At 43.0% G+C, this 20,019-nt stretch overlaps 2 protein-coding genes across 2 annotated transcripts in view; one reads left to right on the top strand and one right to left on the bottom strand.

The window, feature by feature from the left end:
* Positions 1-20,019, bottom strand: part of LOC132911715 (A disintegrin and metalloproteinase with thrombospondin motifs 10-like) — a 90,322-nt gene that overhangs the window by 58,590 nt on the left and 11,713 nt on the right. The window lies entirely within an intron of this gene.
* On the top strand, positions 8,403-19,731 carry LOC132916053 (A disintegrin and metalloproteinase with thrombospondin motifs 12-like). The gene is made up of 17 exons (XM_060975797.1): positions 8,403-8,834; positions 10,694-10,850; positions 11,044-11,336; positions 11,473-11,597; positions 11,662-11,811; positions 12,108-12,254; positions 12,331-12,481; positions 12,967-13,068; positions 13,755-13,964; positions 14,975-15,214; positions 16,243-16,366; positions 16,648-16,810; positions 16,935-17,121; positions 17,382-17,525; positions 17,662-17,848; positions 17,919-18,167; positions 18,970-19,731. The coding sequence occupies exons 1-17, from the start codon at positions 8,433-8,435 to the stop codon at positions 19,566-19,568; spliced, it is 3,630 nt and encodes a 1,209-aa protein (XP_060831780.1). The 5' UTR covers positions 8,403-8,432; the 3' UTR covers positions 19,569-19,731.

The following is a 20,019-nucleotide window of genomic DNA, read 5'->3' as shown; positions in this document are numbered from 1 at the left end:
CCAGCGCGTCACTTCGGCCCATTGCGAAATTCCTACCCTTTCTCCCAATCTCTCGGGCTTTGTTCTCTCCTCGTTTTATCCTTTGCTTCGTTCGTCCGGTACTCACCGCCTTTATTCGTGTCACATGTTGCAAACACGTACCTTGCTAGCTCTCTCTCTCCCCCTCTCCTCCTCTCCTCTTTCCGTTTTTTCTACCTGCCTACCTCCGGACCATTCTCCGCTCGACCGTTTCTCCTTCGAATTTCCTTCTCTTTTGTTTTACCCGTAATTCGTGTTACTCGTTAGCCGTTGCGTGCGCACAAAATCTGTAGTGTGTCGCGAACTTTCCTCCCTTTTCCTCGCGGTCGTCTTTACTCGAGTCCGTTGCCGAACGCACGCGCCTCGTCCGTGTCGTTTTTCCGGCAAAGTTACAAATTAATCGAAGGGAACGATCGATCGTCTTTCTGTTTTTCGGATCAGCGTAAAATTACCTAAAAGAAATTCTAGTTATTCGCGATCTTTTGCCACTTTCACGACTCAAACGCGCCTATTCCGTCTGACAACGTTAGCCCGACTCGACGGCTCCTACGATCTTCTATTTACATGGCTCGTGTCGCTCGTGTGCTTGTATGTTTAAACGGACGTTGCTCGAATAGCTAGAATCTTCCGTTCACTCTGCTTTCTATCAACTTTCATTCTGTATCGCATCAATTGAAATAAACGTTGTTCTTTCGTTTCTAAGCTTCTCCCTATCGAAATCCTTAGCGTTGTTCGCGTTAAGAAACAAAGAGCTTAAAGCTGTGTGCGGACAGTTCGAGGCTGACCCGGTAGCTGCCTCGCAGTTGCGTGCGTTTACGAATCGTTTCGATACGTGTTCGAACGAAGTCAGTAAGGAATTGCGAGGCGCCTTTGACGTCGCCAAAAAAACTGAAAATTGCCTCGTTCCGAGGTAGCCTCGCGAGTCAACGCTAATAGCTTAAGGATTCTAATCGTAAGAACGTTTCGCTTCCCTGTCGCGGTCGTACTCGTTTCCGCTGGAACGCACAGCGCGCCACTCGATACGATAATTGCGTATTTCAGGAATCCCATGCTGGCTGAATACGATTACCTACAAGAAGGTTGCGACTGGGTGGAAACGACGGTGGCCACGTGGAGCAATTTTCTTAGCGCCCGAGAGCCGCGTCAGAAAAATGCCTGTTGCAACAGAATTAATCGTAGCTGTGCGATTACACGATCGAAACGCTGCGTTTTAGAATAAATGCTTGTTGTAGCGAACGTCCGTTCTTCAGACGGCGCTTCTTTTTGCGAATTATCACGTAACTGTTCGAACCTCCAGTCGCGTAATCTATGAAAATTCCTCTGGGCAATTTGCCGTTTGCGTTTTACGTCGTTGCTTCTGAAATATCGAATCCATTACGGAGAATTTCTCGCACGGTGATTGCGTGGCTACACGTGTTACGTTGTTTGCGGAGCTTGCTTCGAGCCAAACAAAGATTTTTCGGTGAAGTTTCGAAGATTCTTGGAAAGTAAAAAATGCTGTTCCCGTAGTTTCATATTATATTCCTGGTGTGTTTACAAGATCGACTCTACCGGTTTAGGATTACACTGAAATTTCATTGTGAAATGTACAATTTTCAACTTATACTCTATACCTTTTATCGCACGATACAGCGAATTATAAGCTCTATAACATTTTGTATTTTGCTCTTTGTCCACCGCGTAATCTTTCCATCGAGGCAACGACTCATCCCGACTCTTAGGAAATTCTTTTCCCTTGGAGTCTCTCTCTCTCTCTCCTTCTAAATTCCATCATTTTAATATTCTCTTCCTTGTCTCAGCGCAATCATTCTCCGCAAATTTATCACTGTAGACCTTTTGAATAGTTTAAACGCAAAAATTTTTTCAAGATTTAGAAAGTTTATGAAGTCTTACAAATGGAGTGTTGCGTCGCCATCGGTCGGACAATTACATTGTCGCTGTAATGAAAGAGCAAGTAAAATCGCGCCTGAAATCTACACGTTGTACGAAGCTGTGCGAAATAAAATCGAAAGGCATCTGTTCCAAAGCGCGTCGCATCGTCGCGTCGCGATACCGTGTGCGACAATTACGTTCGATACGATAGTCAACATACAAAAATATACCATCGTCGTTCGCTGACATCCTTCCGCTATTTCGAAATTTGGCTAAGAAATTTAAATGGTTTGATGGTTTGCTTCTAAATATATAAGATATATCTTTTACAGATGCGAAATTAAACACGGTTGCGAGCTAAGCGTGTACAAGGAACTAAAGCGAAAAAGTCGAGGTTACAAATGCGATTATTAGTTTGGAGGATTTAATCCAAAAGATGAAACGTTCCCTGTCTAGTTACAGGTCGTTCGATATTGGGCAAACAAGAAGAATAGCGGACACGACTTTTTTACGGAACTACGTTAATGGAAAAAGATGTAACTTTGTTTATTTATCGGATGTCTCGGGAAGAAAAAATATAAGAAGCACCGGATGAATGGATAGAAAATGTGGAAACGCAACGTTGTTTGAAATTCGATGAAAACACGTAGAGTTTCCGATGTTAAAAGGTAGAGTAGCGGATAATAGCGAGTACTCGTTAAACTATGTTAGTAAAGTTTATCAATAACACGGCTCGTTCGGTACGAGTCCGACAAAATAGCGAGTATAGCGCTATTATTGACATTTGGTGGAAATTACAAGGCAGGAAATTCCAAAATATCGAAATACGCGATACTCCGAAGCCAGGTAGCTAATGGCTTCCTAATTGCGCGCGGAAGATGTACGATCCTGGAAACGACTTTCTGGATAATAAGCGGTTGGTAGCTATTCACGCGGCCCACGAACTCGTTCGCGTGGGTCGACCATCCGTGGATTTTAGAATCGATACGACCTTCGCCGGCAGCAGCTGTGCAAGATCAACTGGAGCACCGGCTCGTTTATTATACACTCGCACGGTACTTCAAATTGCATTAAACACGTTACACGATAAAATATCTGTTATCGACTCCTGCGTGTAACCGGAACAAACTGAATGAAACGTCGATCGTTAAGCAGACGTACACGTATATACGTTAACGCGATCCAACGCGGTTCGGACTTTTAAAGGAACTTGTTGAATCTCGAATTTTAACGTGCTTCGCGATGCGTGGGTAACCAATATTCATAGCAATTATCGGTATTGGAATTTTTGTTAGATGTATAAGTATTTCTTAATGTACGTTCGAAGCAAAGTAGACGTAGAAAAAGATAACGATTCGATATTGTTGCTATTTTCCTGCGATTAAAGAGTTATAAGATAGTATTTACGTAATTGCTTAGAAGCGAGAGAGTACTAGAAAGAGTCAAGACAAGCTGTATCGTAGGAAACAGGAGAATTCTCTCTCCTCCGTTTCAAGTTTTCAGTTCGGTTCGAAAGTTAAGAAGCTGACGTACGTGATTAATGTTTTTTTTTCGCGAGAAACGCGTTAAATTAAAATAAAGGCGTGCGCCGCACAGGGCCACCCACCGTAGGCGCACGATCGACGTTGTTTCCGCTCCAATCGACGAAATGCAACGAGTCCAGCTAAGATTCGTTCGCTCGCGTATGACAAACGATCGACCGTAACGTCGAATTAATTTTCAACCGGTCGGCATACGTTTGATTGAGTCTACCGGAGCGTATTCGCCAGGATGCATTGACTCCCTGTTCGTGCGCGTATGCCGTTCCTATGCTCGATAGTAATCAATCGACTGTAAAATACTTGCAAGTAGGGTAACGTGACCCATTCGGTTGTCGAAATTTTTTTTAAGCCACGCCAAATGTCAGATCCATTTGCAGCCGCCAGGTGACGCGATTTTTTTCGAAGGTCCTTTGCCGTTGGAAGCTAAATTCAAAGATACATAAACGCCGGTACTTGGCGTTTAAATTATAAAATTATTTTAGACTGTTTTTCATCGATATGAAACTGCGTTAAAATTCAAAGTTTTCTGTAAATATTCCGTAAATCTATTGTAAATTCTAATGAAATAGGGAGCAATCGATATTTTGTAAATCGTTTATCTCTTTTATCGCGCGATAAAACTTTCAACGACGTACATTTGTATATAAGCTTTCCTATTTACGCAGATCGAATATACCGATTTTGATCGACACCGTATATACGCTTCTATTTTTACAACAGTAATAAATGTAAACGACTTATAAACTCGAGAGTTTACGAGTTTAAACATTTTTTGTTTCCAATGTATTTACCACTTCGATTAGTAATCCGATATAATTGTTGAAGGAATGGTGGATAACGAGCAAAAAGCAACAGGAAGACATTTTATTACCCGTTTGACGCGGCAATGCGTTATTACACGAAGCGTTTCTTCTCTAACATCGTCCTTCTGCTTTTTCCGACATAGTAAAAACCGCGAGCCGGCCTGTAGACGTTTACGGCGCACCATCAAAACAATGAAGAGAAATCGAACCCACGACACGCGGGAATCTATCACAACATCTCGGCGGAAAAAGCTGGCGAAGCCAAAGCTAATGGAAATCGATGTAAAGTGGCTCGTAAATAGGAACGCGATGGCAGAATATTTCGTTGGTTCGTTAAACGTTAGACCGTAGGCTGTTAGAATCCGTGGCATTGATCTTTGGTTAAAACGTCTGTCTGCTAAGCAATCCACGTTGTAACAGCGAATAAGCAGAGAACAGGTACCTACCTTTACGACCTGTAAAGGGAGGTGCGAAAAACCAGCTCGACTCGTCGTTCGTATACACCTACGCGATTTAGACCATTCACAGATGCACGTTTACTTTTGAACGCGTTATCTGTTAAGCGTAAAAAATTATAGAGACACGGTAACTTGAATATTAGAATAATTTACATCAGGCTATCCGGTATTTCCAGAGTAACGAAGAAGACGATGGTTCTTAATCTCCGCTCATTGATCTTTGACAAGCCAGCTGTACGATCGATTATTGTGCAAGATTTATCGAGCTACATTCCCATTCTATTTTGTTTCTACACGAGTATGTGTGTTGTTGGCATTTCTTTTCATATACTAATGGTCTACGTTGGAAGCGTTACTATCGATGACCGATTTATTATTCGGTCTGTGGCCTACGACAAACGCAAAAGTTAGGTTGATCGAGTCCTAAGACCGATCGTAAGACTACGAAGGCTTCCGGAAACTTATTTTCATGTGCTACGATGGGTCGTTCGTTCGGTGCTTAAAATATACCTATACGATCGATTTTAAACTGATTTTATACACGTATAAGAAATAAACGCAATGGAATAACGAAAAATCCTTATAAACGATGAGGAAAGAATTATACGTTTCGTTTTAATAACTCTTCGTTAACCAGTAATCGTAAGTTAGGCTTTTCTGAATCGGATAATCACGTTCTTCGGTCATAGTCTTTCTCCAGTAGACGTTCGTACATGCCGATCGAATGCACATTGTCGTCCATTCAGGCAACAAGGTGAATTATTCGGAATGCGACATTAATGTCACGGAAAGAGCAGATCGTTGAACGCGCGTGTTTGTTTGTTCGGTTCTGTGTTAGAAGAAAGTAAACGGACACGGGGGCTACGTCGGTCTGCGAAATTCAATAGATGCGTTTGGCACGCGCGGCCGCCAATTAAATTCCAGCGCAATTTATCTTTGCCAATTCTGTCGGCATTCCGTATTACTCTCGCCGGCTTTTCGATTTTGCGTTACCATCGCCACCTTGCACGACGTTCTTTTATCTCGTTCCGTATCATGCCCGCAGAAGAAATCCTTCTAATGCAACGCTAACGATAAGGAACGCTCGCTCTGGAGATGAACACGTCGCGGTTCTTTACTTTATATTGGTGGAATATATGGCCGGTGTCGCGATCTCTTTAAAAATGAAAACAAAGTGAGAAACACCGCGCAACCCGTTCAGCGAGACACGTTGCCTGACAGGACATTTTGTCTCCGAGTCATCGAGTCGAGTTTATCCTAGACGCTTCCGGTCGATCCTGGTAATTTGCGCGTCTTCCTTTTCTGCTCCTTTGACTGGCAACCTCAATTATTCCTCGGCCAATGACCGGTTGTCATTGACAACCGCACTGACGGCCAAGAATGGACCACCCCGAAGCTTTAACCACACATCTCCAAACATATACCTATCCAGTTATATTTCCTCGTTCTGTTTCAACGTTAAGAGGACGACTTTCTCGACGAAGTAAAATTACAAGCGAGTAAAACTTGCAGCGAGATTTGCACCGATCTCCTACCGGAGTAGCCAAATGGCTAAATAAGATGCGATTGGCGATAAATCACCGCGATCGCCGTAGGTTTCGCGTGGCAATTGACGCGTCGATGACATTTTTACCTGTGACGTGGATACTTTGGGGTTACAGTTGACCCGTACACTGGACGACGACCATTTACACCATAATACAATAATTAGAATAATTCGAACGAAACATTTCAATTTCGTACGAATAGAGTCCGTTTGCGATAAGATTTAAAATTCTGACGTTGAAGAGTAAGAGAATTTTATTCGATAATAATTCGACTCGATGATAAACGATTCCGAAGAGAAACAATTACAGCTGCACGCGATATAATGGAATCGCGACGACCAAAAGCAGAGGAAAGAACGGGTGGGGGGCTGATCTTGGTTGGGCCAGCGCGACCAAAAAGTCAACTAAAATTGACCTACCTATCAGGTTCGATCCGAAGGTTGATTGAATCCATATTTGGATCGATTCGAGTATAACCATTGGAAGAACCGCGCACGTATCCAATATACCGGGTGACTCTGTCCTAAGCTGAAATTCGTTTATCGAGTTTGTCCATCAAAGTCTTTGGAACGTCGGATACGTTCGTATCGTTGTACAAGCGAGTCATCTTTAATTCCCTTTATCGAATCGTAATCGAATCATTCGCCTGTAGCGATCAAAATCGCGATCAAATGTTTACGAACCTTCGTGTTTGCGAACATCGAGCATTTTGTAATACCGGCAAAAGGATCAGAATATATTGGCGTATTTTTTAAAACGACTAGCGACAAGCGATATTTGCAGCAGAAATTACAAGTTTCTGTTCCGCCGGAGGAGAAACTTGTAATTTCTGCTGCAAATACTTGTCGTTTTAAGGTGGCAGTTTTTTAAACGTATCGTAGGTTGCTTCGTAATATCGACGTAATGTTCGTTCCAACGACCGTCTTGGATTGCTACGATTAACCACCTATTAGCTACGGTCAACCACACTCAATTAAGATCGTACCAAAAAAACGAAATTCTGTACGTAGAATCAGTCTAACCTGCGACGAGCAAGTACACAGCTGTATTCTATTTTTACACGATGTATAAATACATATATGAGAACGACGCAAATATTAGTTTTTAGCTTAGCATATGGAATAAAAAGTGGAAATTTTTCACCGGCGATATATAGAGAAAGGATCTGTATACAGAATTTATCCATGGAAGGAAAACAGTTGCGCAAAGTTTTCGTTGTTCCGCAGCTTCACGGCAGTGTTCACGAGATCCACAGAAAAAAGTAGCCTGTCATGAACGGATTCCAAGCACTTCTGACGTTCTTCGGCATCATCGCGATCGCGAACACCGATCCATCGAAGAGACACGGCAACGGACGTGAAAACGTATACCATGGTAGGTAAGTGCACTCGCAGCTTGCCACGGTTACCACGTTTCGGCTGGGAAATCCTCAGCTCGATGCACTCTACCACGCGGACCGTTCGTCCAGTCGACCATTTCGTCCGACCCGATCCGATCGGATTGCTCTCGCTCTTTGTCTTTCGCCCGTCTCGCTTGATTGTCCGAGTTTGGCATCTCGCTAACAAATGTCCCATAACTTTTCCGACACGTTCTTTCGTTCTTCCGCTCTCTCGACCGTGTCATCGAGGATTTTTCTTTGCCGAACGAAACCAGCAGGGACGATCGTATTACGTCGTTCGTTTCGAAAACTTGCGTCTTTTTGCACGTCGTAGTAAGTTTGCCCTTGGTTCGATCGACGATTAAAGTTTAGGGACACGAGAACCGAATTACTAGGCCTTGAAGTTGTCGGGGTTGGATTGATACAGGGTTGGGGATGAAATAGGAGCGTCACGCTGGAAGCGAGGCAAGTTAAGGTGACAAAGTTTTCGTTTAGTTTTTTGTGCACTTACGAGTGCTGGAGAAACGAAAGATCCTGATCGATTATGCTCTACGAATTCAACAACGAGGTTTAATAACCGTGTTTCTCAAATTCAGCACGCAATCGAATTTCATCTAGCGCCTCTAGTTCGAGTTGATTCGTACAAGTACGTTTAACGCTTTTTCTACGGTGCCGTTTTTTCGACGCTACTCGCAAAAGTATTCGTGGAAAATATTTCGGAAAATATGCAGGCGCGGGTAAGAAAGAGCGATATGCGAACGAGGATGCGTCGTTCGTAGGTTCTTTAACGAAAACTCTTCTCTTACCGGTGGTCGATGTTCAGGTACACGAGAAACGTCCACGAGCCGGAATTTTTGATCCCGAGAAGAGTGTTCGAAGATGGCAGCTTCGACACATACTCGTTGCCGTATTTCTACGATCGGCAAGAGATCAACGAACGAAAGAAAAGGTCGACCGAGACGGGCGAGCAGGAGCTCGAGGCCGATAAAGTGCACCTGGTGCTGCCTTTCAACGGGATCGAACACCATGTGGAGCTCAAGCCGTATCACGAATTCATCTCGCCCGACATGGTGATCGAGACGCGGGGCACCGGCCTGAGAACTAACTTGAACGAAGCATTACGATTCAAGAGAGCCTCCGATCGACAATGCCATTATCGGGGTTTTGTTAGAGGCCATCGCACATCCAAGGCAGCTCTTTCTCTCTGCGACGGTGTGGTTCGTAAATGTTATCCTTTTTATCTACGTTTATTTTTAATTAAATCATCATGAAAGACTCAAAGGCGTAAAATCGTATTATCAAAGTTTACATTGTCGTGAAATTTCCCCACCCTCGCTAGCACGTTTCTTGGTTTTTGCATATTTGTAGCCATACGTATCGATACGATCGAAGCCAAGAACGTATCGAGCCTAGGCTTCGTGGTTGATTCTTGCCGATGATCTAGCAACTCCGGAAAGATTTCATACAGTTGAATTTACTAGACTAGACGCTCCGTAACGATATAATCCACGATGAGAACACGGTGGCGTGCGTCTCTTCGAGGCTAATCAAGCCTCTTATTATGCACTTAAGCGGATGCAAATTAATATGAGGTATTTGCATTTAGATGGACGCGTACCGGGACCGTGTTGCCGATTCGACGCGACGATCGATTGTTTTGGGATCAAAGCTAGCATGCACGACCGTTCGGTCGCGTTTAATGGTTCGGGGTCTCGACCGATTCCCAGGAGAATTTCGAGAATTCAACTGCGAAACATGCAGACAGAGTGGCTCGTGCTTTCAACTTGATGCAATTGCCGCGCTGCGTTGCATAGCGAGACGCGATCTGCATAATCTCCTCCTCTCAGTGACAATGATCCGATTCTGCTTGCACGCCGGAAGGGCGATCACAGCCTGATACGAACTAAGATAGCGACGATAATTCAGAAATCGGAAGTAGACGATGATTCGTAGAAACGAATTTCGAATTATCTCCGCGTAATAGCTTTTTTAAGTAAATTATTCGAGCATAATCGGGCTTCCGAAAGGGCCGAGATTTGAAAACGGAATAACAGCATGAGATATCGTAAGCTTGGTTGTCAAGTCGTCGACTTATTCGATTCTTAAGGAGAAAATAAGTTAAATAAATGATATAACGAGTCAAAGGGATAAAACGGTTGAGCAAATTGTTGAAATATGGTTGCAGCAAGTATTTTGTATCGGCAAGTAGCTACTCTTGGACCACGCTTATACAATTCGTCGAGTATAACGTAGTCATAGTATTTCCTTCCAATCAATTTTACGTGTTGGATCATTACTCTGGAGGAAAAGGAACCGTATCTATCTCGTTGGTCTTTGGAGGGCGTATTTCGAAGGGTAAAGCTCGGAAGATAGGGATGTCGAAAAGCGAGGAGGCGGCCGTAATTTAAAAGACACCTTCCGGTTAGCGTTCCCAGGCGCGTCGTTACTCGTTGGAGGCGGTGGGTGAAGTTACTCGAGCCAGGTATTGTAACTACCGGTGAATCGAATCGGCCACATAGAGCGTTATTGAATCTGTAAATTTTCGCAAATATCGCGGCGCACGGTACGCGGTCTTCTCTGTCCAATAGACCACAATTTCCCGTGAATTACCGAGGGCCTATTTGTTTGCGCTATTGGGAGACGCGAAGCCCGAATTTTGAATTATACCGTTAGTTCTAGCTACGATAAATGTTGCGCGTAACAACCGATCCCCCTAATTAGGATCGTTGGATTGTAATTTCCAAAGCGTGGCCGCGTAATTTCGTGATCCGCGAATGGAAATTCGGTACGGATTCGGTGGGTTTAAACGGGCAAGAAACGCGATCACGTAGCCACGCCACGCCGGCACGGCACGGCACGGTACGGCACGCGTGCACACACGTATCATTCGCGAGAGAGAAACTGCAATTACAAGTTAGTTCGGTATCGACGTCGTTCTCGGTGTTAACCCGATTGGGAGGTTCGCGTAATTGCATCTCTTTGCAGGCGTCTCCTGCCGACGGAACCGAGTCCGATATCTTATTTACAATAACGTTGATTAACGAAAAGTCGATAAGTGGCTGTGGATCTCGTGCAGGTTGGTTACGTGCAAACTAATCATGGCCGGTACTTCATCGAGCCGGTGAACGAAGCAGAACCGCAGCAGGATGGACAGCACGTTCACATAGCTTACAAGCGGGATGACTCGCACGAAAAGAAGGACGATTCTTCCAAGAATTACTGCGCAACTTCCGGTTAGTAGTCGTCGATTTATACGAGTCTACGCTTCACCGGCATATCTCTCGAAAAATTCTTTGTCCGTGAATTTTACAAGATCTCTTTTACGAAAAGTATGTTTTAAATAAACCATCCGCATCGAGGATAGAAGATAAAGGCCGATCTTGGAAACGGATAAAGCGATACGAGCCGTTGTTTTTCCGTTTGCAGATGACTGGGAGGCGGCGTGGGCGGAACAGTTGGCCAAACGACAGAAGCGACTAATGGAAGAGAATCCCGAAGCTGGTAAGAGCACTTCCCTGACCCACAGTATTCATCGTTTTGTAGAGATTGGATTGGTCGCGGACAGAAGGTTTCTCGACTTTTACAACAACAGCAACTACGAACAGTACCTGTTGACTATCATGAACATGGTGTCGGATTTTTATCACGACAGATCTGTCGGCAATCAAATAGACATGGTCGTCGTCCGTATCATATATTTGGAGAAGGAAAAGGAAGAGGTAACGCGTAACTAGTTAGAGGACTAAAAATACGAGATTATTTGTATTTTAGCAATTAATCCACGCGGGATGAAGAATATTGTAAACGTCGAAAGTGAGATATTTGAGATATTTTATCAAGACGGTTTTCCCGTAGATAGATCTGCTTATTAGTCCCGCAGCCGAGGCAACGTTAGCGAGCTTCGCCAAATGGGCCCAAAAGATGAACCCTACGGATCACACTCACCCCAACCATTACGACATAGCGGTTCTCGTAACCAGGTAAAATTTTACTTCATCGAGAGTAGAGAACGATCGTAACGAAACGTCGTAACGTGCGTATCAGGTACGATATTTGCGCGGAAGGCGTACCGCATTGCAATCTGATGGGCCTGGCGTATGTCGGAACTGCCTGCGATCCCGAAAAAGCAGCTTGCATCACCGAAGATAGTGGCCTATTGCTTGGAATCGTAATTAGCCACGAAGTTGGTCACGTGTACTGTCCATGCACGTTTCTTTAGCAACCTTGGTCCCTTCGCTTCTATCGATGTTTCGATCAAAATCTCGAATTCGTTTCTCCGACACGCTTGAACGAAAACTCGCTCCGGAACGTGGAATCGCGACGAATAAGCGGGATTGCTTGCGCTTGATTTTTTAGCTGCGAAGGGATTAAGAGATAGGAGTCGAGTGGAACAGAGGACTTTCTTTTCGAAAATATTCCATTGGGAATTTTTCGCGACGATAGGTGGTTACTATTAAAGGGAAGTAATTTTGCAAGATGTGATTTTCCAGGATGGGCTGTTCGCACGACGACGTCGCTATCAGTGGCTGTCCACCCAAAGATAAGGATAACAGTTATTTCCTCATGTCACCCATTGTCAACATCTATTCGTTTAGATGGTCGACTTGCAGCAGGAAATACATCACTACCTTGCTCGAGTAAATCTTTCGATATATGTATGCTTTGTTTTACTTTGTTCTATCGCGAGTCGAAAGCCTCGTGTCGATCGATTAGGAGCGGCTTGGGCGAGTGCTTGACCGACGATCCAAGAAATCCGCCGGAGAAATTCAAGTATCCGGACATGTTACCCGGTGCGATGTACGACGGCAATTTTCAATGCGACATGAACTATCCCGGGTCGAAGATTTGCCCTGGCGGTACCGGGGTATATTTCCGCATTTTCTCTTCCTATTTGTAGAACGTCGTTTATTTATAGGACACGGGATAAATCGAAAATTTGTATTTCTAGTAAACGCACAGTGTTATAGAAGGTCAGTTTTATCGAAACTTTATCGCACTTACCTAACGGATACTATCTATGCCTTTAAAAGTTTGCTTCGCAAATCTTCGAAACAGGTTTATCAGTTTTTGTAGAATTGCAAATAATCGAAGAATAATTTTAACAGAACGCCACTCGCTTCTATGCGCGAATTTATTTAGAAGCTGAGATCGAACCGTTGCTCGGTCAGACATACGATCTAGTCGGTCTAGAAACGACTCGATTATTCTCACGGGGAAAAGATCGATGGATGGGGTTTAACTTGTTCGTAGCGAAAGTTACTACTTCGCGCTTTATATATTTCGTTAAACCCCGAAGAATAAGTTGATTATCCTTGTTCCTACGGCGAAAGAACGTTCCGTATGTTTCAGCGAAATGCGATGTGCGAGATACTATGGTGCGAAGGGAAGAATGGAACCTGTTACTCCCGGGGATCACCCATGGCCGAAGGATCAAAATGCGGCGAGAATTTGGTTCGTTGAATTGGATTTACCGAGAACAAAAGCGCGCTCTGTAATAGTATCAATTTATGCATTTCTCCATGGAAATTATCGCGCCTTAAACGTCTCTCCAGTTGTGCCTTTGATCGCGTTACCATTTCAGTCGTTCCTTTAATTTTTCGTTCTTTTTCTTTTAAGATAAAATTACTCGCGCACTTTTCACGTAGCTATTTTGCAATCGTTGCTCCTAGTTGTCCCGTTGACAAAGGATTATACCGTAAAATACGAGAGCAGAGAGCGCAGTCGAAAGAGAATAATTTAAAATTTCTGTGACGCGTCGTAACTCACGTGAAAAACGCACAAAGCTCGCTGTAACAATGCGAGCGGTGAGTCTAAGCAGAAATGTTCGTACGAATAACAGCCTTTGTAAAGTCTCGATCTGTCGTAAAAAATGTAAGACGCGGAACCTCTGTTACGTTTGCCTTTTAGAAAGATGTAGCCTTTATTTGTCCATTGCAAAATTTACTTCTACCAAAGTCTTTGATTACACGCGACGTGGAACGTGTTAATATCAGTATGTTCCATTTCGCAAAATTTTTCGTAACATTTTTCGCAACATTTTTCGCAAAATTTTCCGTAAAATTTCCTGCCAAAAACGATACAAAGCAAAGCATTTCGCGACGAAACGAGCGAAGAATAAAGAACTAGCCTGTATTCAGTGGTGCATTCAGAAGAAATGCGTGGCTATGGGCACCCGACCGACGGCGGTGCACGGTGGCTGGGGCAAATGGGGTCCCATGAGCGGTTGCAGCAGAAGCTGCGGCGGTGGCTTGAAATTCGCCGAGAGAGAATGCGACAATCCGCCGCCCGCCAACAAAGGCAGATACTGCATCGGAGAGAGAAAGAAGTTAGCCATTTGCAACACCATGGTAAATTTCACTGTCTTTCTATGCGAATCGACCGTGTGTGGTGCCGTTTCGACTTCATTTCTTCCTTACCCTTCCCCTTTTTACTCGATCCTTCCTTTTCTCTCACTCCTCTTTGTTCTCTTCTATTTCCAATTGTGTACGGGATATTGTTTCTCATCTCGTCGATTCGTTTCTTTTTATATATTTTTCCCTGTCTCGGGCGAGAAAAGATATTTGATTACAGCGTAAAACAAAATTTTCGTTGACAAGTAGCTGCAAAATGTTAATCCTCGTATTTCTTTTTTTCTTTTTCTTTTTTTTACCTGAATACTATATTTGCGAGCGCACGTGTAGCTTCGTCGTTCCTTCAAACTTATTTTTGTTCAACGTTTGATTTTAGGTTAAAGGCTGTAAGGCTAAAGGGTGTTTTAACTAACTTTCGTATATTTAAGTCACTGTCGATTTAGGCTTAGCTAAGAAAGGAGTATTTTAATTGCCTTATCTATAGGAGAAATTTTAATTTAAAGTTTCGTTCAGCCCTAAACTCTGCAGCCTAGTTTCACGGAGATCTAGTTAGATGTAGAAGATCGCGTGCGCCCATGTGTACATGCGCGCGTACTTGATGCAAACCACGATAGCATCCTTATTTTCTTCGTATAACGGCCTATTTTTAGAAATCTGATATATAATATTTATTTCGCGTCTTGTACGATGATCTTCGTTTAACGTTACGATAGTCGATTAATTTTATTGTTACCTAGTTCAATGAAAAGAAAGAACAAACGAAATGTTAGGAAAGATCGTTTTCGTACCTGCGGAAAGACAACCGGCGACCTGCTACGGCTTAAACGATCGTCAACGAATTGCTCTACTCCGGTGCTATTTCTGTCTCAAGCCATTAATCATTTTCGGCTGCACACCCAGCTCTTAACGCTTTTTGCTAATATATCACCCTTTTTGCCGCGTGATCGCTAACCTCTGCGGCAGCGATATATCCCTTTTGTGAAAAACGACGACCCTGCATTCTGCAGCCCTGCGACCATACGAAACCATCGTATCGCCAGTTGCAGTGCAGTTGGTACAACGAGCGAAAAATCTTGACCGACGGCAAGCATAACTGGACTGCGTACACTATCCACGATCCAACGTTCGATCCGTGCAACTTGTACTGCATCAATGAAAAGAGCGTATTCACCAAGTTCCAAGTGGCAAACGATTCTACTCCCTGCAAGGGTGGTACTAACAACATGTGCATCGGTGGTACATGCAGGGTAAGCAAATATCACGATTACCTCTTGTATTTTTCTTCGTTCATTGCGATTTAATTTCCTTGCAAGGAATTACCTGGAAAATTCAACGTATCGTGTAAGAACGACGTTAATTTAATTCAAAAGACAAGTTTACTATCCTAATTATTAATTTTTTGTACGATTTGCTTCGTTATTTCTTTGCGATTTCTTTCTCGAAATTAAGCGATACATGTATACTTTGAGATTCTTAGGTTGCATTTCAGTAATATTTTACGGCCTGATATTTTTTCTCCGATAGTTTTCTATCACGTGTTTATTGAAAATTTATAGCTGATCGATCGTCGTATCTTATATCGCGTTGCATCGGTAGCGATTATAAGAAACGAAAGAACAGAGACGCAAAAAGTTATTTACACGGATAAAGGATATTTGCCGTTGCGAATTTTTCTCACAGATGTGCAATTCCAATATCGTAGATGTATCATATCGTATGTAGATTAAAACAGAGGAAATTTGCTGAGTAAAATGCCGGAAGCTCGGAAGTACTTTAACAATGTAAATTTAATCAGGAAACAGGAAGACGTATTCGCGTGATCTGCAACGAAAGAGCGTAGCGTTCTAGTTCTATGATGCTTTCGTTATAGAAACGAAAGAGAAGATGCCTTGGCTTCGAAATTATTCCCTTCGTACGGTTCGTGCGATAAGTTTCGTGACTAATCTCCCGCACACCTTTCATTACCATTCTACTAACTACGTTTTATGGCCTTAAAGCATCCTAAAGCTCGTGGGACAAAAATTTAGTTACCTATCTAATTGAGATTGTCACGTTAGTTACAAACTAATTTCTACAACGCGTGCCGTTAAAGGCAGCATCGTAACCGATCGAACTTGATTACTAGCAATTATAAGTTGCAGATACATATACATATAGTACGATAGGTACTATACCGTTTTCGTCTTAGAAATAAGAGAATCTATTTCTTGCTTAGTAAATTGCAATTAAAAGGAAACAGAACCTTTAGAAACGAGAAAGGTATGATATTTTCTAGAAAGTCGGTTGCGATTGGGTGTTGGATTCGAATGCCATCGACGACAGGTGTGGAACGTGCAAAGGTGACGGTACGAAGTGCAAGGCGATAGAAGGTTTCTTCAATGAAACGGGAATTCGCAACAGTAAATTATATTCTTTTCTGTCATCAAAGTTTTCCATTCAAAATTTTCCTATGTCCGTTTCTTCCATCATTTGCAAGTAGTTGCGAGTTGAAGCTTTAACGATACAGGTAAGCATGGAAATAAAGACGGTGGAAGCGCTTTTATAATCATTGCTTTTACGAATGTATACGTATGTGCGTTGAAGTATAGCGACATGTACAAACGTCCGACGACTGTCGAGTGCGAACGGCTAAAAAATTGCGTTTGGTAGATTTGAAATACTTACGACAACAACGAAAAGTAATCTGTCGATGATTGGAAAATTTTCGAATTCCTAGTGCACACGAAGATAGTTACTATTCCTCAGGGTGCTCGAAGCATATACGTAGCGGAAATGCAGCCGAATAAAAACGTACTATCGGTGAGACTCGAGGACAGTGAAACACACTGTTTGAACGAAGAAAAGTAATTGCTTATATCGTTATTACAAAATAAATGATGGCGTCTTAAAAATATAATATTATACGTACTATGTACAGAGTGAAAATAATACGTTCGAAGCTGAATGTTTAACTCTAAGAAGTTAAAGATTCTTCCTCGTGTTAACGAACAAACTAAGTTCATCGTATACCGAACGATTTTCTAACGATCGTAGGGTGGTATATAGAAGCGGTGATTACGATTGTGCAGGCTCCATTCTCGTATACCTGCATCCTGAGCCAAACAGAGAGGAGATTGAAATAAAGGGACCCATAACGACAGCTATTCGAATAGAAGTACGTATTAATTCCGTACGTAAAACAGTCGAGATCGTAAATACGAACTTTGATAAACGTTGACTACATCGTTTCAACGTCTTTCCCTCGTGAGTAAGGAAAGTAAAGAGACCGAAGGAAAGTAGATTCGTGCGTCGCGTAGCTTCGTCGTCGAACGTAAGAGATCGGTATCGGCAATTGCGCGGAATATTTTTTGTCGATGATCGACCATCGTTCCTAAATACCCACATTAATAATTCATTGCACGATGATGATTCTAGTACGTATTCTTCCACCCGAGACAGAATCCTGGGATTCATTATGTATATTACGTGATGTCAACTGACCCGTCATACAAACCGAAATACCTGTGGGATTTCATGGAATGGAGCGACTGCAGCGTTAAATGCGGAGGCGGTACGATGGTAATTTGAATATTGAAGTCGACTTAATGATAATTTGGAGAAGGATTATCGTGAATCCGGCACTCGATTCACGACGGACGAGCCACGCCGCGAAAACAACTTTGACGTTACTATATTATTCTTTTGCTCGGTGTAGATATCGGAGGCAGCGTGTATCGAAGAAAGAGGTGGAAAAGTGAGTCTTGAATTTTGCGATGGAACGTCACGACCAGATCCAAAAACTAGGGTTTGCAACTCGGAAGCCTGTCCTGCAAAGTACATGCAATCACACAACAAATTTACATTTCTCTATCTGCCTACATTTTTCTCTCGAAACTGCGAACGTTTGGCATACTTTTAGTACCATCGCGCTATCTTTTCTTCGATGCAGTTTAATTTTAACGACCGAATAAGCGACGATCCTTTCTAATTTCCATTACTCGTTTATCGGCGAATATTTACGATCGCTGTATGACCATTGGAATTGCTTAAGGTGGCGTGTGAGCCAATGGAGCAAGTGTAACGCCTGCGACGGAAAGAAAGGAACGAGGCATCGTAAAGTGCAATGCGTGCGACCCGCTGCTCGTGCCGGTGAGGATGACGTTCAGGCAAATCTGGACGCGTGCAAAGGTCGCGTGCCGAAACAAGAGGAAGAATGTGTAGGTAAGGATGTCGGTGTGGTGCGTGCTTGTCGCCGATTTCCATCCAACGAAGAACTTTTTCGCAACCTTATGATATTTTAACGGCATCTCGACATTCTTAAGCTGAACGATCAATCTTTCGCTAAATACTTTCTTCGTTCATCGATCATTGGCAATTTAATTGACGCGTCATTCGGATCCATGTAGTTATTCGTACACGTAGAAACCGTTTCGTTCGCCGGTTATTTATTATTTCGCTCCACTGATTACCGAAAACCACGTTCTCCATATATATTGTTTTTATTCTGGACAGTACCATTTTTGCGGTATATCACGGTCGTTTGAATTTTTATAAAAATGGCATATCGCAATATGTATCGTGTTTACAATTGTTTCGTCGATGTTGATCGTGTCCTTTCAAAGCGTATAAACATTTCGATGTAATTCTCCTTCGGTATTCCGTAGAGACTCACAGTGTACATATTATGTTTCTATATATGTGGTGAACGGTGTATTCGTATGTTGGTAAATGTACGTAGGTGCATAGCACGGATGTCACAGTAAAAGATTTACGATATAATGGAAATAAAATATTGACGCAGTGGCGCGAGAAGGGAGGGAGCGTGTACATGGGGAGTCGAACGAAAAAACATTTACCGTATAATATTGGAATTGTATTTTCCCTTTGTCGTTCTTCTTACGACGTGACTTTTATTTCGACAACCATGCATATTTAGCGTTGAAGCCGTAAATCGGAGTCCGAAGCAGATCCTGATTCGCGTATCGATCGATCGAACCGTCCAACTTTCGGCTTTCCCTTACAGGCGAAAGACCGTGCAAGAAGACCTGCCCCAAAAAGGTCCGAAACGCAAACAGGCAACTCGTTGCTTGGAAAGAGAGGAAGAAGCAGCCACTACCTCACGAGAAACGGGCTAAAATGGTCGACAAGTTGGTGGACTTGAGTTTGGCCGGATATCTGGAGAAAGCGTACGGTATCTCTCGCGAAGCCGATGATATGGGAATGACGGTCGACACGGCGGACTTCCGGCAGCTCCTTCGCGAATGGTCCCTCGCCGACGAGGAAAAGAGGAAACGTGGCGCCTGCAATCGAAACGCGTCTACTCCAAAGTCCGGATCGATCATCAAAGACTCGCTGCCAGTGGAGAACGTGGTGTTGTTGGAGGCGCCTATGCTAGAGGAGGGCCTCCTATCGAATTTGTCGGACAGAGCGTATCAGGAAGTTGGCGACCTCGTCGGCGGTAGTATCGATACTTCCAGAGTGAAGATTTATAACGGTACGAAGGCTGTCGAGAAGATCGAGAAGCTGGAGGGTCATAACATTAGCGCGGTGCCTAACAAGAAAGAAAATTATAGTTACGATGCGTTGTCAAGAATCGTAGATTTGGCGGAACAACGAAAATGAGAATTTGCGTACGAGACGAAGCACTCGAAACTGGCATCGTCGATAATTATAATCGATAATTACAATTGTTTGACGCTATTTACTAATCGATATTTCTTTTATATAACGTTGAAAAGTGTTAAAATATCGTCTGATAAAAGTATGTATTAAGAAGCATTGATAAATATAGCAAAACTCTTAGGTTACGATCTTTCGTTAAATAACAGTCAAATATCGGTACGTTTCGCCTTCTATATATTAATTTAATTGGCGCTGTTGATGGTTATGAAAAAATTCGATTTCCTTAACATCGTACAATCTCGGGAAATTGAATGGTGAGCATCGAAACGAAAACTCGATTGAAACGACAACCGTTCCTATCCTTCTGCGCGTATGCACAAAATTTGTCGATTTTCATTATCGTGCTTTTAATCGACGCAATTATCATTTTAATATCACGACGTCCCATTTT

This window comes from Bombus pascuorum, chromosome 1, assembly GCF_905332965.1.
Source record: "Bombus pascuorum chromosome 1, iyBomPasc1.1, whole genome shotgun sequence".
In the NCBI taxonomy this organism is placed as follows: domain Eukaryota; kingdom Metazoa; phylum Arthropoda; class Insecta; order Hymenoptera; family Apidae; genus Bombus; species Bombus pascuorum.
This window is presented reverse-complemented; position numbering and strand designations above follow the sequence as displayed.

Coding starts and splice junctions, on each gene's coding strand:
- LOC132916053 (XM_060975797.1), top strand. CDS start 8,433: ATGTTCAGGTACACGAGAAACGTCCACGAGCCGGAATTTTTGATCCCG. Junction 8,835..10,693: donor TTTCTCTCTGCGACGGTGTG/GTTCGTAAATGT, acceptor GATCTCGTGCAG/GTTGGTTACGTGCAAACTAA. Junction 10,851..11,043: donor GAATTACTGCGCAACTTCCG/GTTAGTAGTCGT, acceptor TTCCGTTTGCAG/ATGACTGGGAGGCGGCGTGG.